Raw genomic sequence first — 24,763 nt, forward strand, 5'->3', positions numbered from 1 at the left:
TGCTCACACATACACATGAAACCAAAGACTTCTAAAAATGCATGCCAGACACCCACTTATGCTCCCTATACACACCCTAGTCCCGGTACTGCTGCACATTGGGTACAACCATTACTAGAGTTTGACCCTTTCTGCTGGGGTGCTGATGAACAGACTCCCCGCCCAACGCTGAGCCCAGCAACCCACCACCCCAGACCCCAACCAGACAGCCAGATCTCCCTCTTAGCCTCCAGCCCCAGGAAGCCAAGCAACAACAGAGGTGTGCTAAGACCCCTAGTCTCCCTCCGCCTGCTCCAATATAGTTAGTGTTCGTTGATGAGGTGTATTCCATGGCTGTGGTGAGCGGGCAGTGCGGGCATTGTCTGCCCATGCCAGTTGATGCCACCACACCACCCCACTTGCACCCACAGCCCTCGGTGTCTAAGTGCACTTTAAAATTGGAAGTGGCCACCGGCACCCTGGAGGAGGCTGAGATATCCCCCTGCCAAATGCCGCTGAATGTGCTCACTCCCAAGGCCCTAAGTGTGTGTTTGTGTGGAATGTCGTCAGTGGAAGTGTATAAGGTGCAAATAAATTGGGGGGCAGGTTGTCACAGGAATGCGGAAATGGGTCCATACCCGCACTCCCTGATATGCCCACCCCCCCAAGTTCCTATGTGTATGTTTGTGTGATGATGTGAGGGAGCAGGAGGAGAGAAATATGCGGGGATGGGGAGGAATGGCTGGTTGGGCGTAGCCCTCCAGGGAGCCAAAAATAAACTTTTGACAATATTACATTCAAATGTGAAAAACTACAAGTTTCTGTTAGAAACATAAAACAGAAGTGACTCAAATATGCACTTTACTTCCACGTTTTATCAGCAAAAAAAAGTTGATTTGGGGGTGACTTGCTCTTTAAGGGCAATTCTCATCTGTTTTGTTTGATCTCATCTGTAGACATTTATTATTATTGGGGATGTCAAACAACTAATTTTTAAATGTAATTAAACATAGGCTGTGAATTAATCAAAATTAATCACCATTTCCACAAATGACTGAAAAAATACCAAATAAACCAAAAGTAAATGAATGCCATCCTCCTTGTGATGATGCCCTGGGCAACTGCCATAAGTCACATCAAAAAATGCTGCTGATCATTCCAATGATCCCAAATAGACTCACATTAGACCACATGAAAGCAACTGAACCCAAAAATATATTAACCAGTAGGGCTGCTCAATTAATCGAATTTTAATCACGATTACAATCTGAGTTTTGAACGATTATAAAAAAACAAAACAAGCCGATTATTTGCTCCTCCCGCTTGCGCTGCCCTGAGTTGCAAATGAAGCGTTCCTCCACAGTGTTGCCAACTTAGCGACTTTGACGCTATTTCTAGCAGCTTTTCAGACCCCCTTCTTGACTTTTCAAACTTACAAGTACCTAGCAAACACCTCAGAAACATCTCTGGGAACCCTTAGCTATTTTCTGGATAACTGTCGTCAACATTTCCTGCAGGTTAGCTTAACAGCTCTCGGAGCTGGCTCCCTGTTGGATTAACCAGAGTGAGTGACACACACACCGCACCTGCGGACTCCTGAGCCACTAAAAATGACTAAATGTGCGTGTGCGGCGCGCTAAACACATGTGCAGCTTGCCCCGATTGCTGTGAGACCGGGTTGGGGGTGTAGCTGTGGTTGGGACAATTATTACATTAACTGATGGACCTGTAAATAAATAGTTTATAAATAAGGTAGAAATAAGTTCCTCACGCTGATAACTAATAACTAATCTCTCTGAGGACACGGTGCTTGTGCACTCTCCTACAGCACCTTGACACGACTCAATGTTATGCAACATTTTGTGAACATCAATTTCTTTGCATTTATTTGTTATAAATGTCACTGTATAATTCTTGCTGTCAGTATTTGCAAGGTATTGGTATTTGGGTCTGTACTGGTTAGACTTACATGAGTTAAACCAAGGTCTATAGCCCTTGGGTCATAGACTGTGAGCTATAAGTATATTGGTCTTTTTATACTGGGAATCAGGAGTTATTTTAGTGATCATCTTGTTTATTATTTTTGTCCTGATTGTGCCCTGAGCAATTTTATGACTTAATAAAAACAAATAAAATCAACATAAATTGAAACATCGTCCTAAATAATCGTGATCTCAATTTCAGTCACCATAATCGTGATTATTATTTTTGCCATAATCGAGCAGCCCTATTAACCAGTAAATAACTGCACTCTCACACAACACGCCTGTGTCACTCACGCAACCTCCTCTAGGGAGGCACCGCAGAGCCGCTCAGACTCCATTACCCAACATCCCCAGCGCCAGGCTTCCGGTTCACGTCACCCGCCAAATCTATTTAAGGAAGTGCCGCACAACACCGACTCACGTCGGCATCAACCATCAAGCATTAACCAACCAGGTGCGAGGTCCGCACGGCTCCGCGCGGAAAAGTTGCGTCATTTTAACAACTACGCCCCTCCACCGCGCCTCCGCACGGCCCAGAATTTCCGCAATGCACACCTCGGAAAATTTCTAACCACGCGGAAAAACATGGCGGACCAGCAAGAACTACTATGGCAGAGGTTCGTAAATAGACATTTGTATGATTCAGCTCTCAGAGGTCACCGTGATCAACATGTTGTTAATAGTTCTTGGAGAGAAATAGCTCGCACTGTCGGAAAAGACGAGAACGCTGTTAAAAATGCTGAAATGCCATGTTGTAAACAGTAAGTTCTACTTCTACTATGGTGTAGTGTTGAATGCATGCTGTAGAGCTCCATGCTGCCCCGTTCAGTTTGGGAGAATATTGGCTCACCGCAGAGACAAGCCGCACAAACCATAAACACTGCGAGTTGTGAAGCGCGTTCCATCCGCGAGCCGCATCACCGCGCGGAAAGTGAATGCGTCAAGCATAAAACCAAAGTCATTGTTCGAACCGAACCTAACCCAGAGTCCAAACCAGATTGTCTCAGATCACGAAGCCTGTTCAGATCAGACCAGCCAGATCTAAGAATCCTGCCTGTTCTTAGAGACCAGCCTCAGACCAGGACTCGCCGTGTTCAGCTGTGTCACCAGGTCACCATACAGCTGCGCACTCGGCTCCCAGAACAGCGTGTCCATTCAACCCGGCGTCAGTCACTCCGCGCTTGGGTTAAAAGCCACGCCACATCCAAACTCTCGCCCAGCTCGAGTCACCCCGTTACAGCCTGCAGCAACAGTTAGGACTCCTCCCTCCCTTTTTAAAGCGTTTTTGCTTCCTAGGACATTGTGGTTGTAAAACCCCAATGTCTGAGACTCGAGTCTGGTCCCGGTGTGATCAACCAGTTTCTGCGGGAATGTAACGGCGGAACCGGTTCGCAGCAGCGCGAGTCCACCGCCCCTTCGTGTCTTACCGTTAAATGTTACATCACGTGCCACATGGACACTCACTCACGCTGCAGATTCAACAAAACTACTTTACTCTTTTCCAAATTATATCACAAGAATAATGAAGCTGCTTGCGTAAAAATCGACACAGCAAATATGTAAGTATTACTTACCATAATAAGAAGTGAACACGCCAGCTGAATACAGCTAATATTGCTTAAAACAAACATACAAACAAACAAACAAACGACAGATAACAATAAGCACAAATGAAATATTCTCCAAAATGCTGCTTTACAACGCTAAAAAGAAGGCAAAACCCCAAGCAAGCCTACGTAGTGCGCACTGAAACGAGTCTTGTTCAAAGACGTGAGGGGCGGTTGGATTGAAAAATATATAGCCGAATTTGAGCCAATCAGCGGGATAGAATTTATCACGTGGAAAAATATCTCCCAATAAGGTTGAAGTCTTTAGAAAACACAATGCGCTAATCCTCCAATCAGTAAGGAAAATCGGAAAATTCAAAATAAACCAATAAGTTTCTTTAACGACACAGCAACGTCACGTTCGTCTCTGATTCCCGTGTTTTACAGAGGCCGCCCCCTCACGTCCAGACAGTCCAGGAGAAGAAGCCGGTATAAGGTTAGTCAATCGATGTTAAAGCTAAAGCTAGCAAAAACTAGCTACTTGCTAGCTGACTAATGTTTGTTGAAATTATCACGATTTGCAGTAAACGATGTCCGGAGAATTGTTCGAGGATGCATAGCTGTTAGCTCAGACTAGCTTTTGGCTCAGACTAACTGTTAACTCAGACTAGCACTTAGCCCAGACTAGCGTTTGGCTCAGACTAAGACTAGCTTTTGGCTCAGACTAGCGGTTTGCTCAGACTAGCGTTTGGCTCAGACTAAGACTACTTTTTGTTTCAAACTAGCGGTTAGCTCAGACTAGCTTTTAGCTCTAACTTGGCAAAAGATGGCTACCACAGATAAGTTTCATCAGCAAACACAAAAATGGCACCAACTCTGTTGGTTTTACATATTCATCTGAAATCTGTTCATTTTTTAGGTCAGTCATTCATATCGAATTACACCAGATCTTATGATTTTGCATGATCCATTATTTTGTAAATCTGATTTCAAGTTCCATGAAAAACAGTGATGTGATGTGATGAAGGGGCTTGACTGTGACCAATAACGAGACAGTTGTAGCTGAGCAATACGGGCCGTGTGATCAAGCCAAAGCTTTGGTCAAATCTAAAGGCAATAAGGAAAAGCATGAAAGTCAGCTGACTAGGTGAAAGATGTTGCAAGGAATCAAAGCAACATGCTTCTAGAGACTTGTACAGGTATCAGGTGGTGTTCTGACTGTTTCTGGTTTATTTTCTGTTTTTAGAGCATTCCCAGGTCTGGTCACAGCCCATGCCTTTTTTCAAGGAATCAGGCTCGTGATGGGACACGGACCATACGCCAAACTGGTCGTAGTCTTCCTCTTTACCTCACTGGGTTTCATGGTGAGTGTGGAATAAATCCTCACGGAACAAAAATGATTTTTGTGCGTGCGTGTGCAGTTTGACTGAGCAAGCCTATTTTTTACCCTGCAACTTCTGGAAGGAAACTTTGCTCTGTTCTGCAGCTCCACACTGGGATTCAGAAATGACTTCCAGAATATTCTACTGGTCATCATGGTGAGCGCACACACACGGCATTCTCACAGCTAGAGCAGGTCCCGTTCTCCTAGCACTGGCAGATGAAACTCTGGCCTGTGCGTTAATCAGTGTTGGGAACGTTACTTTAAAAAAGTAATTAGTTATAGTTACTGATTACTTTGTCAAAAAAGTAACTCAGTTACAAGATCATAAAAGTAACTGATTACCAACAAAAATAACTACTTAGTTACTTTTTTCATTAAAGAATGCAAGAATTACTACAATAGTGAAATATAAATGACTAATGACTGGAACATAATAAAATGTATGTCCAAATGTTTTTTTATAAACCTGAATAATTTAAATAAATAAGCACTTAACAGGAGGACCTACTAACAGGAACATTACACTTATCTAGACTATTAAAAGGTCATTGTGTGATATTTAACAAGACCCTAATCAGCTGAAATTTAAAATTGCAAATAGAAACACCTGTAAAGGTTCCCGAACCTTTAAATGGTATCTCGGTCTAGTTAAATTACAGAAATAAATGTAATTTTGCACAGTATTCTAATTTTTCCAGCTTCACATAATTGTGTGTTTTTAGCAGCATTTCTGTTGCTGGTAATCTAGTATCGGTTAAATAAATTAATAAAATCCTTTAAAATGACACTAGAAGAGGCACAAGCCTGATGGAGGACTTAAATGTACTAACATGGGTCAGACCCAACCACAGAAGAGCTGAAGCTGGGTGGTGAACACACACAGGTTCTAATAACACCTGAGCTCCATGTCGTTTGAGACTGATGCATCAGTGTTACAGCGGGGCTAAAGACATGATCAGGAACAGGTTACAGCTGGATGATCTAGGAAGGCAAAAGATCAGGACGTCTGAGTGGTGAACAGGTGAGCGGACCTTCGGGACGTCCCGCTGTCACGCCAAGAAGGGCACGGCTGCAGACCCGCAGATTCACTGCTGCAGATTCCCACCTACAGCAGCAAATCTGCGGCGGGTCTGCAGCCGTAGATATTCATCATGTCTTCCTCATTCTTCATGGGCCGTGATGCTCTTGGATGAAAACATCTACCTCTAGCAGCTCCTGATCAGCTGATGACAGCTTCTACAGACCGCGCTGCTTAACGCATGCATTTCCTTATCAGTAACAGAAACGACGTCTTGACGTGGGCCGCTGCTGTAAAAAGTGAGGCGCGAACCAGAAAAGCTTCTGCCGATCACAATTCAACAACGGATTATGAAAGAACGGATAACGCTCGAAACACGCAGATTCTTCCTGATGTGAGAGGTGAGTCTCCACTTTGTTTTGGTTGTTTTGGCGTCGACATCATCCTAGCGCGCCGACACCTCTCTCTCCCTGGCTGCAGCTTTTTGAGGTTCTCTCCAAGTTCAGTGAATCCAATTATGTGATCAGAACTCCTCTAATGAGAAAGAAAACCATGACTTGCCATGTGAATCGTTTGAAGCTATTTCATGAACGTGCTACCGCTGTGACTCAGCCTTGTTTAGTCTCTGCAGAGGTTTCTCCCCCACTGCCTGATACTGTGCAAGATGATGCTGTGGCGTGGAGTTTGCTGCCCCCTGTCACCCCACGTCTCTGCAACTCCGAAGCTCTCTCCAACCTGTCGTCCAGTTTGGGTCACCTCACCTCTTCGCAACAGGAGGAGCTTTCTCATCTAATTCACTCTTTTCCGGAACTATTTTCAGACGTGTCCAGTCAGACCCACCTAATAACTCATGACATCAGCCTTACTGATTCCGTCCCCGTTCGTATGCACCCTGACAGGGCTAGTCCGATGAAGAGGGAACTAATGAGAAAGGAAGTAACTTATCTATTAGAACATGGCCTAGCAAAGCCCAGCACCAGTTCCTTGAGCTCACCATGTTTACTGGAAAATAAACCTGATGGCTCATATAGGTTTGTTACTGACTACCGCAAGTTAAATGCAAAAACCGTCCCAGATTCGTTTCCTTTGCCTCGTGTAGAGGATTGTGTGGATAGTGTGGGTTCAGCTACATTTGTTACTAAACTAGATCTTCTAAAGGCCTATTGGCAGGTGCCGCTAACTCCGTTTGCATCTAAAGTGTCTGCTTTCGTCACTCCAGATAACCTGCTCCAGTACACCGTGTTGCCGTTCGGTTTGAGGAACGCCCCCGCTACTTTTCAGCGTTTTCAGCAAGAACTACTTCTTCTTCCGCCAACCATGGTGTGTGATACGGCACAATATAAATACCTTAACCCTCCACTGGGGGGCGCACACTGGGCTCCCTGTTTATTCAATTCAATAATTTATTTCACTCAAAGTTTAAATATACAAACTTCAAATTAGAATATAAGCATTCGAGTGAAATAGGGGGAGGAAGAAGAAAAAATCTTATATGACCTACCCCCTTTAACTAAGACAAGATAAATAAAAAGTACAAAATAGCCTTATACACAAAAAATAAACCGCTCTCTTACTTCCACAAATAATATCACTACTAAAACATTAATCCTCCATCCTAAACCCACCAAATCATACGATTTTAGCCTTTTATCTTTATACATTTTTTTTAATTGACCAGTACTTGTACATTTTTTTAATTCATCATCCAGGTTATTCTATAATTTCACACCATATGTTAACATACACATTTGCTTTAATGTAGTACGAACAAATATCATTTTAAACTCTGGTTTCTTTCTACTCTTATCATTTTTTGGGGTCAAAACAAAGAACCTTTGTAGATTAGTTGGCAGTAAATTATTTCTAGCCTTAAACATAATTAGTAAAATTTTCAAGTTAACTAAGTCTTTAATTGATGCTTTTCCTGTTTGCTCAGCAGGAAGAATCACGCCCCTCCCAGAGACACCCTCTGTCGTGGCTGGATGATGATGCAGAGATGGTGGCTGCTTGTAAATCTGTGGAAGGTATGGGGCAGAACAAATCTAATTTGCACCTTCCAAGCTTAAACAACGCACACTACAAATTTTTTGTGGTCTTTTTAGACTCCCTCATCTCAAAGCAACCAACAATAGGAGCTGCAGCGACCAGGACGTCGCCAAAGGCTCCTGCTCTACAGCGGCTGTTGGTTTTCCTGCTCCTGCTGATCCCTCTGCTTCTGAATCCCCTGCTGGTCCGATAGCTGCTTCTTCTGGCTCCACTACTCCTCCTGGTCCCTCTGCTGGCTTTTCTGCTGCTGTCCTGGACAAGGTTTTAAGGAACAGGACGGACCTTGCGATGCCAGTCTCTCGGCCTGCTGCTACTCAGCCACAGCTTCAGCCCCAGGTGAAGCCTCAATTTCAACCTCAGTCTCTGCTACAGCCTAGAAAACAGACTCCTGTGAGTTGTGAAACAGTTGTAGCCTCTTCCACCTCTACGCTATCTGAAACCCCTTGGCACACAGTCAGGCCCATTGTGCCTAAGCGGTCTCTGTTCAGTCCAGCTCCAGCCCTGCGTCGCTCCAGCCTTCTGCCAGTCTGGTGTTTCCTGAGGCCACTGCTACCTCGTCTCCATCCCCATCATGGTCCAGGGACACGCTTTACAAGTGCAAACAGGAGCTTTCCTTCTTTGGGGAGGGAAATAAATCCAGGGTGCAAAACAACCCTGTGTGCACGACAGGTGACTCAGGGACACAAAAAATACAAAAGGAAGAGCTTCTGTACTGTAAAAATGATGTCCACATCAAAGGGTCTCACAGGCATTTTATTTAAAAGTTTTGAGGAGTTTATGTTGGTTCAATGTCCGTTTTACCGCGGGTGTCAATACCGACACTCTGGCACAGCGCGTTACCTCCCGATGAGCAGGGGCTTGTCACCTGCTGTCTTTAGGAAGCGACTACTCGATGACAAACATGAAAAGTCACTACAGAGCAGTGAAATCGACTAGTTCATACAACCCCAAGTTTGTAGTGTTCGTATGTCCAATATTTTCATCAATCAGCAACTGAAGCGCTGCTACCTGCTGTTCTTTCAGTGGACTGTCAAATTCTGGAATCACAATCACAACGTCCGCAACTACTCCATATTCAGCTGCTACATCCCAGTCAATGTCCGGCTCTTGAATATCCTGATAATTGGACCAAACAAATTTAAACACCACAATTATTATCATTCCCTTATTGCATCACAGTTATTAGCCAATATTGACTTGTTTAAACCTTATGTGGATTACCAAACTTTTCAAGCTATTTTACCAGCTGATCCATTTAAGCAAATGAACTTTAACATTAATTCCAAATACTTTAATTTGTTTCACATTTGATGCTGTTCACTTAGGACTCATTCCTTTTTATTTTGAATGAATTAAAAAGAAATGCACCTCAACTTACTCTGGCTGCTGGGTCAGGTGACACATCATTCCTGTGTATCATAGCTGCTCAGGAGTTTTGTTTCCTTCTGTTCTAAGAGGATGGTTGTTCCAGCCTTGAAGAAAAGCTTGTAGGTCTGCCTTCAATTTAAGATGAAACATCATGTGAACAGCAAAATGATCTTCTGTAAAAGAGTTAGAAATTGATTGCTGCGCCTTTGTCACACATGTTGCATGTACCTCCACACCTGTGATAAGGGATACTCTGAGTATGCCCTAGTGGTGAGACGTGTAATATAATGGTGGCCTCAGAGGGGATGCTGAGTCAGGGTGAGGTGCGGACGAGGTGACCGTTGGCGGTTTCTGGTGTCGAGGTGGTCAACGTTTCTGTTCCACAGACATGCCCTTGGCTACCGGCCAGGACGGAGCGGTGCGGAGCTGGGTTTGGAGAGAGTCGTGATGAAGCGGAGGGGATGCGGACGGAGGGCGAGCAGCTTCGCTGCGAGGGCCGAACGACGCTGCTTGCAGCTTTAATTAGGCCCGAGCAGCGAAGCGCTGCGAAGGCCTATTGTATCTGCTCCGTTTATTATTATTACGCTTTCTTTTTTCTTCCGCGTCTTTGGGTGGCCTTTAGGGGGTCTTAGCATATCCAAAAAGTCACCAAATTCTGGCCCAATATAGAAAGTGCGTGAAATTTACGTATTTCACTGGCGATGTGAAAGTTGATAAAAAAGTGGCTCGACAGCGCCCCCTAAAGAGTGAAAAATACCCCTCTCCATAAAGCTTAGTTTATCGTACAGTTATGAAATTTGGTATACTGGTACTACTCAACAGTCCGCACAAAAAAGCCTCTTGCAACCATGGTCAATATAAAACAGGAAGTCGGCCATTTTGGGTTGAAATGGCGATTTTTAGCCGTTTTGGCCATTTCTAGGGTCTATATTTGGTTGAACAGTTTCGTCATTTTTCGTACCATAGTCTCAAAAATAGTGTGCCATCGAACAGAAGCGATGGACGCTTCAAATGAGAAAATAAAATTGACTTTTCGTAAATACTGAAGGGGCGGGGCCAGGCCTCAAAGTTCGAGCACTCGCCAAAAAAATTCAAATTGCTATAATTTCACAAATGAAAGAATTACAGTTAAAGTAACTTTCTATGGATAATCGTCATCGCCCCCCGAAGACAAATGAATGGTCGCTGGATGATGTCACACAAGCCCCGCCCCCTCAGGACTTAAAACGTCAAGTTTTACTGGGAAATTTTCCAAAATTCGCCCTGTCGAATAATCAGCCCGAATTTGTAGCAGGTAACTGAAGAGAAGTTGGCGTTGCTTGACGTCACTTTATGGGTGTTTTCTGCAGAAGGCGGGGCTGTGGCGACGCAGCGAAGTCAGGCGTACCGCCGTGACCATACATGTGCCTCCCATGTCGTCATTTCTATAGATACAGTCACGAAACGTCTTGTGAGTGATCCTAGTCCGGCCCCCCAAAAGATCTCATGTGAACATCAAATGGGCGTGGCCTATTTTCTGAAATAGCGCCCCCTAGGTCCATTAAAACTGTCAGCCCCAAGCCATGCTTTGACTGAGGAGTACGAAATTTGGTACACTAATGTGGGGTCTCAGGACCTACAAAAAAGTCTCTTTGAGCCAAGTGCAAAGTCGCACAGGAAGTCGGCCATTTTGGTCCAATTACTCGATTTAGTGGTTTTCACACACGTTATTAGGAGAATGATGTCTCGTCGTCCTTTCCACCTATCACCTTCAAACTCCTGCTATATAATCTTAAGACATAGAGGAAAAAATTCAACCGTCGGATTTTATACAAGTATAAAGGTGTGGGCGTGGCTAAGCCTCAAACTTTGACCTTTCGCCATTACATTACTTGACTTAACAACTCCCATGTGCATGATCAGATCTATATCAAACTCCGTCTGTGTGATCATTGACCACATCTCAAGACAATGACAATGTGGACAGCTGACATCACCTATGCCCCGCCCCCTGACTACAGGAAGTCTATTTTTTAATGGTGAAATGCCCATATTTGTCCCCTCTACTTTAGTCAACATGACACTAAGGTCATGCACTGTCTTCATGATGTTGTAATGACCATTCAGATCTGATAGCTTTTCAGAAAGGGAAGGGCTTTGATGCCACGGCGAATTCTGGCGTGACGCCGTGACCTTACGTTTGACTGTAACTTCCACTAACAACCTCCGATCTGCCCGAGACTGAACATGGCAATCAACAATCATGCCCTTTATTCAACGAGGCACACACCGTTGGTGAAAGTTGTGTAATGTCACCACAGCGCCCCCTACACACCATTAAAACTGTAATAACTCCTACAGACGAGGTCGTAACTGCACCAAACTTGCTATGTGTACTCACACAATGGCACCCACCACAGTCCTGTGGTAAGTTGTTGATATTGCTTTAGCTCCGCCCCCTGACAGATATTAGGCCCTTAATAACACATGCATGATGCAATTCACACCAAACTGCACACAAATGACTGTCATCAACCTACAAACTTCTTCATGGAATAATTCTTAAATTTGGGACAGCGCCCCCTAGATACAAAAAACCTTTGTAACTTCTGCAAAAAAGTTCCAAACTACATCAAACATTGTGGGAGTCATCACACATCTGCAATCAACACATGTATGTGATCACTTGTTCAATTCACTTTAACTCCACCCACTTACAGCTTTTTGTCTCTAGATGACCCATGCAACGTTTGATTGATTCCAAATTAACAGAAAACCATCTTTGATGACCAAAGATGACCTCTATGGCATTTACTTGTAAATGGTCACAACGCCCCCTAGATGGGTTCAAACTTTATTAACTTCTAAAGTCAAAGTCAGAATGGCATTATACTTGGCTTGTGACATCACGTGACTGCACCAAACACATTGATGTGGTTGTTGATTCAAATCCCTGTAGCTCCGCCCCTTTCAGCTCACTGGCTTTAGATAACACACACAACGTCCGTTTGATGCCAAAATAACAGAAAACTGTCCTTGTCAACCAAAGCTGACCTCAATGGGATTTTTCTGTAATTGATCACAGCGCCCCCTAGATAACTTTAACTTTCGAAAACTTTAATAAATATGGGCAAAAAAGCACTAAAGTTGGTCTGTGTCATCACACCAACAGTGTGCTAAAGATAAAGTATGCCCTAGTGGTGAGACATGTAATATAATGGTAGGCTCGGAGGGGATGCTGATTCAGGGTGAGGTGTGGATGAGGTGACTGTTAGCTTTTCTTGGTGTCAGGGTGGTGGACGTTTCAGTCCGTGGACGTGCCCTGGTGCCCCGTGCTGCCGGCCAGGACGGAGCGGCGGGGAGTTGGGTTTGGAGAGCATCGGGGATGGAGCGGAGGGGGTGCGGAAGGAGGGTGAGCATCTTCGCTGCGAGGGCCGAACGACGCTGCTTGCAGCTTTAATTTATTATTATTATTATTATTTTTTTTCTTCCGCGTCTTTGGGTGGCCTTTAGGGGGTCTTAGCATATCCAAAAACTCACCAAATTCTGGCCCAATATAGAATGTGCGTGAAATTTACGTATTTCACTGGCGATGTGAAAGTTCATAAAAAAGTGGCTGAACAGCGCCCTCTAGAAAGTGAAAAAAACCCCTCTCCATAAAGCTTAGTTTATCGTACAGTTATGAAATTTGGTTTACTTGTAGTCCTCAACAGTCCGCACAGAAAAGTCTCTTGCAGCCATGGTCAATATCAAACAGGAAGTCGGCCATTTTGGGTTGAAATGGAGATTTTTAGCCGTTTTGGCCATTTCTAGGGTCTACATTTGGTTGAACAGTTTGGTCATTTTTCGCACGATTGTCTCAAAAATAGTGTACTATCGAACAGAAGCGATGGACGGTTCAAATGAGAAAATAAAATTGACTTTTCGTAAATACTGAAGGGGCGGGGCCAGACCTCAAAGTTCGAGCACTCGCCAAAAAAATTGAAATTGCTATAATTTCATAAATGAAAGAATTAGAGTTAAAGTAACTTTTTATGGATAATTGTCATCGCCCCCCGAAGACAAATGAATGGTCGATTGATGATGTCACACAAGCCCCGCCCCCTCAGGACTTAAAAGGTCAAGTTTTACTGGGAAATTTTCCAAAATTCGCCCTTTCGAATAATCAGCCCAAATTTGTAGCAGTTAACTGAAGAGAAGGTGGCGTTGCTTGGCGTCACTTTATGGGTGTTTTCTGCAGAAGGCGGGGCAGTGGCGGCGCGGCGAAGTCAGGCGTACCGCTTAGGCCTTACGTTTGCCTCCCATTTCGTCATTTCTAGAGATATCGTCACGACACTTCTTGGGAGACATCCTAGTCCGGCCCCCAAAAGAATCTGATGTGAACATCTGGTGGGCGTGGCCTATTTTCTGAAATAGCGCCCCCTAGGACCATTAAAACTGTCAGCCCCAAGCCATGCTTTGACTGAGGAGTATGAGATTTGGTACACTAATGTGGTGTCTCAGGACCTACAAAAAAGTCTCTTGGAGCCAAGTGCAAAGTCGCACAGGAAGTCGGCCATTTTGGTCCAAGTACTCGATTTAGTGGTTTTTGCACACGTTGTTTGGAGAGTGATGCTCCATCACCCTTTTCACCAATCACCTTCAAACATCTGCTATACACTATTAAGACATAGAAGAAAAAATTCAACCGTCGGATTTTAAATAAGTATAAAGGTGTGGGCGTGGCTAAGCCTCAAACTTTGACTTGTCGCCACGCCACTCTTTTTTTCACAGCTCCCTATTGGACTCCTTTTACTCAATCACCAGCAATCACTGGCACATAGCAGCAGACAAGTTGAGGTCACTTGGTGTATAGTACTGGCAGGTTTCGAATAAAGGCGGGGCTTTGGGAGCATGGCGAAATTCGCCATCACGCCATGGAAATACGTTTGTCTCTCATTTCTTCAATCATTGTGACATCGCCACACAATTTCTGATGAGTGATCCTACTCTGACCCCTAATAGAAAAGGACAGCTGAAGTTTGTGGGCGTGGCCTATTTTCTGAAATAGCGCCCCCTAGGACCATTAAAACTGTCAGCCCCAAGCCATGCTTTGACTGAGGAACACGAAATTTGGCACACTAATGTGGTGTCTCAGGACCTACAAAAAAGTCTCTTGGAGCTAAGTGCAAAGTCGCACAGGAAGTCGGCCATTTTGGTCCAAGTACTCGATTTAGTGGTTTTCGCACACATTGTTTGGAGAGTGTTGCACCATCGCCCTTTTCACCAATCGCCTTCAAACTTCTGCTACATACTCTTAAGACAAAGGGGGAAAAATTCAACCATCGGATTTCAAATAAGTATAAAGGTGTGGGCGTGGCTAAGCCTCAAACTTTGACCTTTCGCCATTACATTCCTTGACTTAACAACTCCCATGTGCATGATCAGATCTATATCAAACTGTGTCTGTGTGATCATTGACCACATCTCAAGACAATGACAATGTGGACAGCTGACATCACCTAAGCCCCGCCCCCTGACTACAGGAAGTCGATTTTTTCATGGTGAAATGCCCATATTTGTCCCCTCTAATTTAGTGAACATGACACTAAGGTCATGCACTGTCTTCATGATGTTGTAATGACCATTCAGATCTGCTAGCTTTTCAGAAAGGGAGGGGATTTGATGCCATGGCGAATTCTGGCGTGACGCTGTGACCTTACGTTTGACTGTAACTTCCACAAACAGCCTCCGATTTGCCCAAGACTGAACATCACATCACCAGTGTGGTAAAGATAGAGTATCTCCTAGTGGTGAGACGTGTAATGGTGGGCTCAGAGGGGATGCTGAGTCAGGGTGAGGTGTGGACGAGGAGGCCGTTCACGGTTTCTGGTGTCGGGTTGGTTGACTTTCTGTTCTGCCAGACGTGCCCTGGTGCCCCCGGCTGCCGGACAGGATGGAGAAGCGCGGAGCTGGGTTTGGAGAGGGTCAGGGATGGAGGGTAGGGGGTGCGGAAGGAGGGCGAGCAGCTTCGCTGCGAGGGCCGAACGACGCTGCTTGCAGCTTTAATTAGGCCCGAGCAGTGAAGCTGCGAAGGCCTATTGTATCTGCTCCGTTTATTATTATTATTTATTATTATTATTATTATTTTTTTTCTTCCGCGTCTTTGGGTGGCCTTTAGGGGGTCTTAGCATATCCAAAAACTCACCAAATTCTGGCCCAATATAGAAAGTGCGTGAAATTTACGTATTTCACTGGCGATATGAAAGTTCATAAAAAAGTGGCTGAACAGCGCCCTCTAGAAAGTGAAAAAAAACCCTCTCCATAAAGCTTAGTTTATCGTACAGTTATGAAATTTGGTTTACTTGTAGTACTCAACAGTCCGCACAGAAAAGTCTCTTGCAACCATGATCAATATCAAACAGGAAGTCGGCCATTTTGGGTTGAAATGGAGATTTTTAGCCGTTTTGGCCATTTCTAGGGTCTACATTTGGTTGAACAGTTTGGTCATTTTTCGCACGATTGTCTCAAAAATAGTGTACTATCGAACAGAAGCGATGGACGGTTCAAATGAGAAAATAAAATTGACTTTTCGTAAATACTGAAGGGGCGGGGCCAGACCTCAAAGTTCGAGCACTCGCCAAAAAAATTCAAATTGCTATAATTTCATAAATGAAAGAATTAGAGTTAAAGTAACTTTCTATGGATAATTGTCATCGCCCCCCGAAGACAAATGAATGGTCGATTGATGATGTCACACAAGCCCCGCCCCCTCAGGACTTAAAAGGTCAAGTTTTACTGGGAAATTTTCCAAAATTCGCCCTTTCGAATAATCAGCCCAAATTTGTAGCAGTTAACTGAAGAGAAGGTGCCGTTGCTTGGCGTCACTTTATGGGTGTTTTCTGCAGAAGGCGGGGCAGTGGCGGCGCGGCGAAGTCAGGAGTACCGCTTAGGCCTTACGTTTGCCTCCCATTTCGTCATTTCTAGAGATATCGCCACGACACTTCTTGGGAGACATCCTAGTCCGGCCCCCAAAAGAATCTGATGTGAACATCTGGTGGGCGTGGCCTATTTTCTGAAATAGCGCCCCCTAGGACCATTAAAACTGTCAGCCCCAAGCCATGCTTTGACTGAGGAGTATGAGATTTGGTACACTAATGTGGTGTCTCAGGACCTACAAAAATGTCTCTTGGAGCCAAGTGCAAAGTCGCACAGGAAGTCGGCCATTTTGGTCCAAGTACTCGATTTAGTGGTTTTTGCACACGTTGTTTGGAGAGCGATGCTCCATCACCCTTTTCACCAATCACCTTCAAACATCTGCAATACACTCTTAAGACATAGAAGAAAAAATTCAACCGTCGGATTTTAAATAAGTATAAAGGTGTGGGCGTGGCTAAGCCTCAAACTTTGACTTGTCGCCACGCCACTCTTTTTTTCACAGCTCCCTATTGGACTCCTTTTACTCAATCACCAGCAATCACTGGCACATAGCAGCAGACAAGTTGAGGTCACTTGGTGTATAGTACTGGCAGGTTTCGAATAAAGGCGGGGCTTTGGGAGCATGGCGAAATTCGCCATCACGCCATGGAAATACGTTTGTCTCTCATTTCTTCAATCATTGTGACATCGCCACACAATTTCTGATGAGTGATCCTACTCTGACCCCTAATAGAAAAGGACAGCTGAAGTTTGTGGGCGTGGCCTATTTTCTGAAATAGCGCCCCCTATGACCATTAAAACTGTCAGCCCCAAGCCATGCTTTGACTGAGGAACACGAAATTTGGCACACTAATGTGGTGTCTCAGGACCTACAAAAAAGTCTCTTGGAGCTAAGTGCAAAGTCGCACAGGAAGTCGGCCATTTTGGTCCAAGTACTCGATTTAGTGGTTTTCGCACACATTGTTTGGAGAGTGTTGCACCATCGCCCTTTTCACCAATCGCCTTCAAACTTCTGCTACATACTCTTAAGACAAAGGGGGAAAAATTCAACCATCGGATTTCAAATAAGTATAAAGGTGTGGGCGTGGCTAAGCCTCAAACTTTGACCTTTCGCCATTACATTCCTTGACTTAACAACTCCCATGTGCATGATCAGATCTATATCAAACTGTGTCTGTGTGATCATTGACCACAACTCAAGACAATGACAATGTGGACAGCTGACATCACCTAAGCCCCGCCCCCTGACTACAGGAAGTCGATTTTTTCATGGTGAAATGCCCATATTTGTCCCCTCTAATTTAGTGAACATGACACTAAGGTCATGCACTGTCTTCATGATGTTGTAATGACCATTCAGATCTGCTAGCTTTTCAGAAAGGGAGGGGATTTGATGCCATGGCGAATTCTGGCGTGACGCTGTGACCTTACGTTTGACTGTAACTTCCACAAACAGCCTCCGATTTGCCCGAGACTGAACATCACATCACCAGTGTGGTAAAGATAGAGTATCTCCTAGTGGTGAGACGTGTAATGGTGGGCTCAGAGGGGATGCTGAGTCAGGGTGAGGTGTGGACGAGGAGGCCGTTCACGGTTTCTGGTGTCGGGTTGGTTGACTTTCTGTTCTGCCAGACGTGCCCTGGTGCCCCCGGCTGCCGGACAGGATGGAGAAGCGCGGAGCTGGGTTTGGAGAGGGTCGGGGATGGAGGGTAGGGGGTGCGGAAGGAGGGCGAGCAGCTTCGCTGCGAGGGCCGAACGACGCTGCTTGCAGCTTTAATTATTATTCTTTTTTCTTCCGCGTCTTTGGGTGGCCTTTAGGGGGTCTTAGCATATCCAAAAAGTCACCAAATTCTGGCTCAATATAGAAAGTGCGTGAAATTTACGTATTTCACTGGCGATGTGAAAGTTCATAAAAAAGTGGCTCGACAGTGCCCCCTAGAAAGTGAAAAATACCCCTCTCCATAAAGCTTAGTTTATCGTACAGTTATGAAATTTGGTATACTGATAATACTCAACAGTCCGCACAGAAAAGCCTCTTGCAACCATGGTCAATATAAAACAGGAAGTCGGCCATTTTGGGTTGAAATGAGGATTTTTAGCCGTTTTGGCCAATTCTAGGGTCTATATTTGGTTGAACAGTTTGGTCATTTTTCGCACCATCGTCTCAAAAATAGTGCGAGATCGAACAGAAGCGATGGACGATTCAAATGAGACAATAAAATTGACTTTTCGTAAATACTGAAGGGGCGGGGCCAGGCCTCAAAGTTCGAGCACTCGCCAAAAAAATTCAAATTGCTATAATTTCACAAATGAAAGAATTACAGTTAAAACAATTTCTAAGGACAATTGCCATCGCCCCCCGAAGACAAATGAATGGTCGATAGATGATGTCACACAAGCCCCGCCCCCTCAGGACTTAAAAGGTCAAGTTTTACTGGGAAATTTTCCAAAATTCGCCCTTTCAAATAATCACCCCAAATTTGTAGCAGGTAACTGAAGACAAGTTGGGGTTGCTTGGCGTCACTTTATGGGAGTTTTCTGCAGAAGGCGGGGCTGTGGCGGCGCGGCGAAGTCAGGCGTACCGCTTAGGCCTTACGTTTGCCTCCCATTTCGTCATTTCTAAAGATATCGCCACAAAACTTCTTGGGAGTGATCCTAGTCCTGCCCCCCAAAAAATGTGATGTGAAAATCCTGTGGGCGTGGCCTATTTTCTGAAATAGCGCCCTCTAGGACCATTAAAACTGTCAGCCCCAAGCCAGGCTTTGACTGAGGATTACGAAATTTGGTACACTAATGTGGTGTCTCAGGACCTACAAAAAAGTCTCTTGGAGCCAAGCACCAAGTCGCACAGGAAGTCGGCCATTTTGGTCCAAGTACTCGATTTAGTGGTTTTCGCACACGTTGTTTGGAGAGTGTTGCACCATCGCCCTTTTCACCAATCACCTTCAAACATCTGCTATACACTCTTAAGACATAGATGAAAAAATTCAACCGTCGGATTTTAAATAAGTATAAAGGTGTGGGCGTGGCTAAGCCTCAAACTTTGACCTGTCGCCACGCCACTCTTTTTTTCACAGCTCCCTATTGGACTCCTTTTAACCAATCACCAGCAATCACTGGCAAATAGCAGCAGACAAGTTGAGGTCACTTGGTTTATAGTACTGGCAGGTTTCGAATAAAGGCGGGGCTTTGGGAGCATGGCGAAATTCACCATCACGCCATGGAAATACGTTTGTCTCTCATTTCTTCAATCATTGTTACATCACCACACAATTTCTGATGAGTGATCTTACTCTGACCCCTAATAGAATTGGACAGCTGAAGTTTGTGGGCGTGGCCTATTTTCTGAAATAGCGCCCCCTAGGACCATTAAAACTATCAGCCCCAAGCCATGCTTTGACTGAGGATCACGAAATTTGGCACACTAATGTAGTGTCTCAGGACCTACAAAAAAGTCTCTTGGAGCCAAGTCCAATGTCGCACAGGAGGTCGGCCATTTTGGTCCAAGTACTCGATTTAGTGGTTTTCCCACACGTTATTAGGAGAATGATGTCTCGTCGTCCTTTCCACCGATCACCTTCAAACTCCTGCTATATACTCTTAAGACATAGAGGAAAAAATTCAACCGTCGGATTTTAAATAAGTATAAAGGTGTGGGCGTGGCTAAGCCTCAAACTTTGACCAGTCGCCATTACGTTACTTGACTTAATAACTCCCATGTGCATGATCAGATCAATTTCAAACTTTGTCTGTGTGATCACTGACCACATCTGAAGACAGTGACAATGTGGACAGCTGACATCACCTAAGCCCCGCCCCCTGACTACAGGAAGTCTACTGTTTTATGGTGAAATGCCCATATTTGTCCCCTCTAATTTAGTCAACATGACACTAAGGTCATGCACTGTCTTCATGATGTTGTAATGACCATTCAGATCTGATAGCTTTTCAGAAAGGGAGGGGCTTTGATGCCATGGCGATTTCTGGCGTGACGCTGTGACCTTACGTTTGACTGTAACTTCCACAAACAGCCTCCGATTTGCCCGAGACTGAACATCACATCACCAGTGTGGTAAAGATAGAGTATCTCCTAGTGGTGAGACGTGTAATGGTGGGCTCAGAGGGGATGCTGAGTCAGGGTGAGGTGTGGACGAGGAGGCCGTTCACGGTTTCTGGTGTCGGGGTGGTTGACTTTCTGTTCTGCCAGACGTGCCCTGGTGCTCCCGGCTGCCGGCCAGGATGGAGAAGCGCAGAGCTGGGTTTGGAGAGCGTCGGGGATGGAGCGGAGGGGGTGCGGAAGGAGGGCGAGCTGCTTCGCTGCGAGGGCCGAACGACGCTGCTTGCAGCTTTAATTAGGCCCGAGCAGTGAAGCTGCGAAGGCCTATTGTATCTGCTCCGTTTATTATTACGCTTTCTTTCTTTCTTTTTTCTTCCGCGTCTTTGACTGGCCTTTAGGGGGTCTTAGCATATCCAAAAAGTCACCAAATTCTGGCCCAATATTGAAAGTGCGTGAAATTTACGTATTTCACTGGCAATGTGAAAGTTCATAAAAGAATGGCTGAACAGCGCCCCCTAGAAAGTGAAAAATACCCCTCTCCATAAAGCTTAGTTTATCGTACAGTTATGAAATTTGGTACACTTGTAGAACTCAACAATACGCACAGAAAAGCCTCTTGCATCCATGGTCAATATCAAACAGGAAGTCGGCCATTTTGGACTAAAGTGGCCATTTTGACCCTGTTTCGGCCATTTCTTGGGTCTATATTTGGTTGAACAGTTTGGTCATTTTTCGCACGATCGTCTCAAAAATAGTGTGCGATCGAACAGAAGCGACGGACGATTAAAATGAGACAATAAAATTGACTTTTCGTAAATACTGAAGGGGCGGGACCAGGCCTCAAAGTTCGAGCACTCGCCAAAAAAATTCAAATTGCTATAATTTCATAAATGAAAGAATTACAGTTAAAGTAACTTTCTATGGACAATCATCATCGCCCCCCGAAGACAAATGAATGGTCAATTGATGATGTCACATAAGCCCCGCCCCTTCAGGACTTAAAAGGTCAAGTTTTACTGGGAAATTTTCCAAAATTTGCCCTTTCAAATAATCATCCCAAATTTGTATCAGGTAACTGAAGACAAGTTGGGGTTGCTTGGCGTCACTTTATGGGAGTTTTCTGCAGAAGGCGGGGCTGTGGCGGCGCGGCGAACTCAGGCGTACCACTTAGGCCTTACGTTTGCCTCCCATTTCGTCATTTCTAGAGATATCGCCACGAAACTTCTTGTGAGTGATGCTAGTCCGGCCCCCCAAAAAATCTGATGTGACATTCCGGTGGGCGTGGTCTATTTGTTGAAATAGCGCCCCCTAGGACCATTAAAACTGACAGCCCCAAGCCATGCTTTGACTGAGGATTACGAAATGTGGTACACTAATGTGGTGTCTCAGGACCTACAAAAAAGTCTCTTGGAGCCAAGTGCAAAGTCGCACAGGAAGTCGGCCATTTTGGTCCAAGTGCGTGATTTAGTGGTTTTCGCACACGTTGTTTGGAGAGTGATGCTCCGTCGCCCTTTTCACCAATCGCCTTCACACTTCTGCTATATACTCTTAAGACATAGATGAAAAAATTCAACCGTCGGATTTTAAATAAGTATAAAGGTGTGGGCGTGGCTAAGCCTCAAACTCTGACTTGTCGCCACGCCACTCTTTTTTTCACAGTTCCCTATTGGACTCCTTTTATCCAATCACCACCAAACAGTGGCAAATAGCAGCAGACAAGTTGAGGTCACTAGGTCTATAGTACTGGCAGGTTTCGAATAAAGGCGGGGCTTTGGGAGCATGGCGAAATTCGCCATCACGCCATGGAAATACGTTTGTCTCTCATTTCTTCAATCATTGTGACATTGCCACACAATTTCTGATGAGTGATCCTACTCTGACCCCTAATATAATTGGACAGCTGAAGTTTGTGGGCGTGGCCTATTTTCCAAAACAGTGCCCCCTAGGACCATTAAAACAGTCAGCCCCAAGCCATGCTTTGACTGAGGATCACAAAATTTGGCACACTAATGTAGTGTCTCAGGACCTACAAAAAAGTCTCTTGGAGCCAAGCGCAATGTCGCACAGGAGGTCGGCCATTTTGGTGCAATTACTCAATTAAGTGGTTTTCGCACACGTTATAAGGAGAATGATATCTCCTCGCCCTTTCCACCGATCACCTTCAAACTCCTGCTATATACTCTTAAGACATAGAGGAAAAAATTCAACCGTCGGATTTTAAATAAGTATAAAGGTATGGGCGTGGCTAAGCCTCAAACTTTGACCAGTCGCCATTACTTTATTTGACTTAATAACTCCCATGTGCATGATCAGATCAATTTCATACTTTGTCTGTGTGATCACTGACCACATCTGAAGACAGTGACAATGTGGACAGCTGACATCACCTAAGCCCCGCCCCCTGACTAAAGGAAGTCTATTGTTTTATGGTGAACTGCCCATATTTGTCCCCTCTAATTTAGTCAAGATGACACTAAGGTCATGCACTGTCTTCATGATGTTGTAATGACCATTCAGATCTGATAGCTTTTCAGAAAGTGAGGGGCTTTGATGCCATGGCGATTTCTGGCGTGACGCTGTGACCTTACGTTTGACTGTAACTTCCACAAACAGCCTCCGATTTGCCCGAGACTGAACATCACATCACCAGTGTGGTAAAGATAGAGTATCTCCTAGGGGTGAGACATGTAATGGTGGGCTCAGAAGGGATGCTGAGTCAGGGTGAGGTGTGGACGAGGAGGCCTTTCACGGTTTCCGGTGTTGGGGTGGCTGACTTTCTGTTCCGACAGGCATGCCCTGATGCCCTCGGCTGCCGGCCAGGATGGAGAAGCGCGGAGCCGGGTTTGGAGAGCGTCGGGGATGGAGCGGAGGGGGTGCTGAAGGAGGGCGAGCAGCTTCGCTGCGAGGGCCGAACGACGCTGCTTGCAGCTTTAATTAGGCCCGAGCAGTGAAGCTGCGAAGGCCTATTGTATCTGCTCCGTTTATTATTACGCTTTCTTTCTTTCTTTTTTCTTCCGCGTCTTTGACTGGCCTTTAGGGGGTCTTAGCATATCCAAAAAGTCACCAAATTCTGGCCCAATATAGAAAGTGCGTGAAATTTACGTATTTCACTGGCGATGTGAAAGTTCATAAAAAAATGGCTGAACAGCGCCCCCTAGAAAGTGAAAAATACCCCTCTCCATAAAGCTTAGTTTATCGTACAGTTATGAAATTTGGTACACTTGTAGAACTCAACAATACGCACAGAAAAGCCTCTTGCACCCGTGGTCAATATCAAACAGGAAGTCGGCCATTTTGGACTAAAGTGGCCATTTTGACCCTGTTTCGGCCATTTCTTGGGTCTATATTTGGTTGAACAGTTTGGTCATTTTTCGCACGATCGTCTCAAAAATAGTGTGCGATCGAACAGAAGTGATGGACGATTAAAATGAGACAATAAAATTGACTTTTCGTAAATACTGAAGGGGCGGGACCAGGCCTCAAAGTTCGAGCACTCGCCAAAAAAATTCAAATTGCTATAGATTCATAAATGAAAGAATTACAGTTAAAGAAATGTTCTATGGACAATCATCATCGCCCCCCGAAGACAAATGAATGGTCGATTGATGATGTCACATAAGCCCCGCCCCTTCAGGACTTAAAAGGTCAAGTTTTACTGAGAAATTTTCCAAAATTCGCCCTTTCCAATAATCACCCCAAATTTGTAGCGGGTAACTGAAGACAAGTTGGGGTTGCTTGGCGTCACTTTATGGGAGTTTTCTCCAGAAGGCGGGGCTGTGGCGGCGCGGCGAAGTCAGGCGTACCGCTTAGGCCTTACGTTTGCCTCCCATTTCGTCATTTCTAGAGATATCGCCACGAAACTTCTTGTGAGTGATCCTAGTCTGGCCCCCCAAAAAATCTGATGTGAAATTCTGGTGGGCGTGGTCTATTTTCTGAAATAGCGCCCTCTAGGACCATTAAAACTGACAGCCCCAAGCCATGCTTTGACTGAGGATTACGAAATTTGGTACACTAATGTGGTGTCTCAGGACCTACAAAAAAGTCTCTTGGAGCCAAGTGCAATGTCGCACAGGAAGTCGGCCATTTTGGTCCAAGTGCGCGATTTAGTGGTTTTCGCACACGTTGTTTGGAGAGTGATGCTCCGTCGCCCTTTTCACCAATCACCTTCACACTTCTGCTATATACTCTTAAGACATAGATGAAAAAATTCAACCGTCGGATTTTAAATAAGTATAAAGGTGTGGGCGTGGCTAAGCCTCAAACTCTGACCTGTCGCCACGCCACTCTTTTTTTCACAGCTCCCTATTGGACTCCTTTTATCCAATCACCACCAAACAGTGGCAAATAGCAGCAGACAAGTTGAGGTCACTTGGTCTATAGTACTGGCAGGTTTCGAATAAAGGCGGGGCTTTGGGAGCATGGCAAAATTCGCCATCACGACATGGAAATACGTTTGTCTCTCATTTCTTCAGTCATTGTGAC

The 24,763-nt window shown here is 44.9% G+C and overlaps 2 protein-coding genes across 5 annotated transcripts in view; one reads left to right on the forward strand and one right to left on the reverse strand.

The window, feature by feature from the left end:
* The window catches only part of LOC129166738 (uncharacterized), a 171,484-nt gene that overhangs the window by 91,340 nt on the left and 55,381 nt on the right, over window positions 1-24,763 (reverse strand). Inside the window, exon 1 of one of the 3 annotated variants that reach the window (XM_054749887.2) lies at window positions 3,539-4,744. The exons of 1 other annotated variant lie outside the window; for it this stretch is intronic. The gene's annotated coding sequence lies outside the window, so the exon portion shown is untranslated. Of the gene's footprint in view, window positions 1-3,053; window positions 4,745-24,763 lie in introns of those variants that run through there. One more of the 3 variants, XM_054749886.2, reaches the window with a different exon arrangement.
* On the forward strand, window positions 1,617-9,522 carry LOC129166739 (uncharacterized). 2 transcript variants are annotated; one of them, XM_070542168.1, is made up of 8 exons: window positions 1,617-2,581; window positions 3,959-4,007; window positions 4,758-4,875; window positions 4,998-5,049; window positions 6,172-6,314; window positions 7,133-7,233; window positions 7,850-7,937; window positions 8,016-9,522. In XM_070542168.1, exons 1-8 carry the CDS (start codon window positions 2,550-2,552, stop codon window positions 8,150-8,152), a joined length of 720 nt encoding a protein of 239 aa, XP_070398269.1. In that variant the 5' UTR covers window positions 1,617-2,549; the 3' UTR covers window positions 8,153-9,522. The 2 variants fall into 2 exon arrangements, with proteins under 2 accessions (XP_070398269.1, XP_070398270.1); XM_070542169.1 differs by having other exon boundaries at window positions 7,853-7,937.

This window comes from Nothobranchius furzeri, chromosome 12 (assembly GCF_043380555.1).
Source record: "Nothobranchius furzeri strain GRZ-AD chromosome 12, NfurGRZ-RIMD1, whole genome shotgun sequence".
NCBI lineage: Eukaryota > Metazoa > Chordata > Actinopteri > Cyprinodontiformes > Nothobranchiidae > Nothobranchius > Nothobranchius furzeri.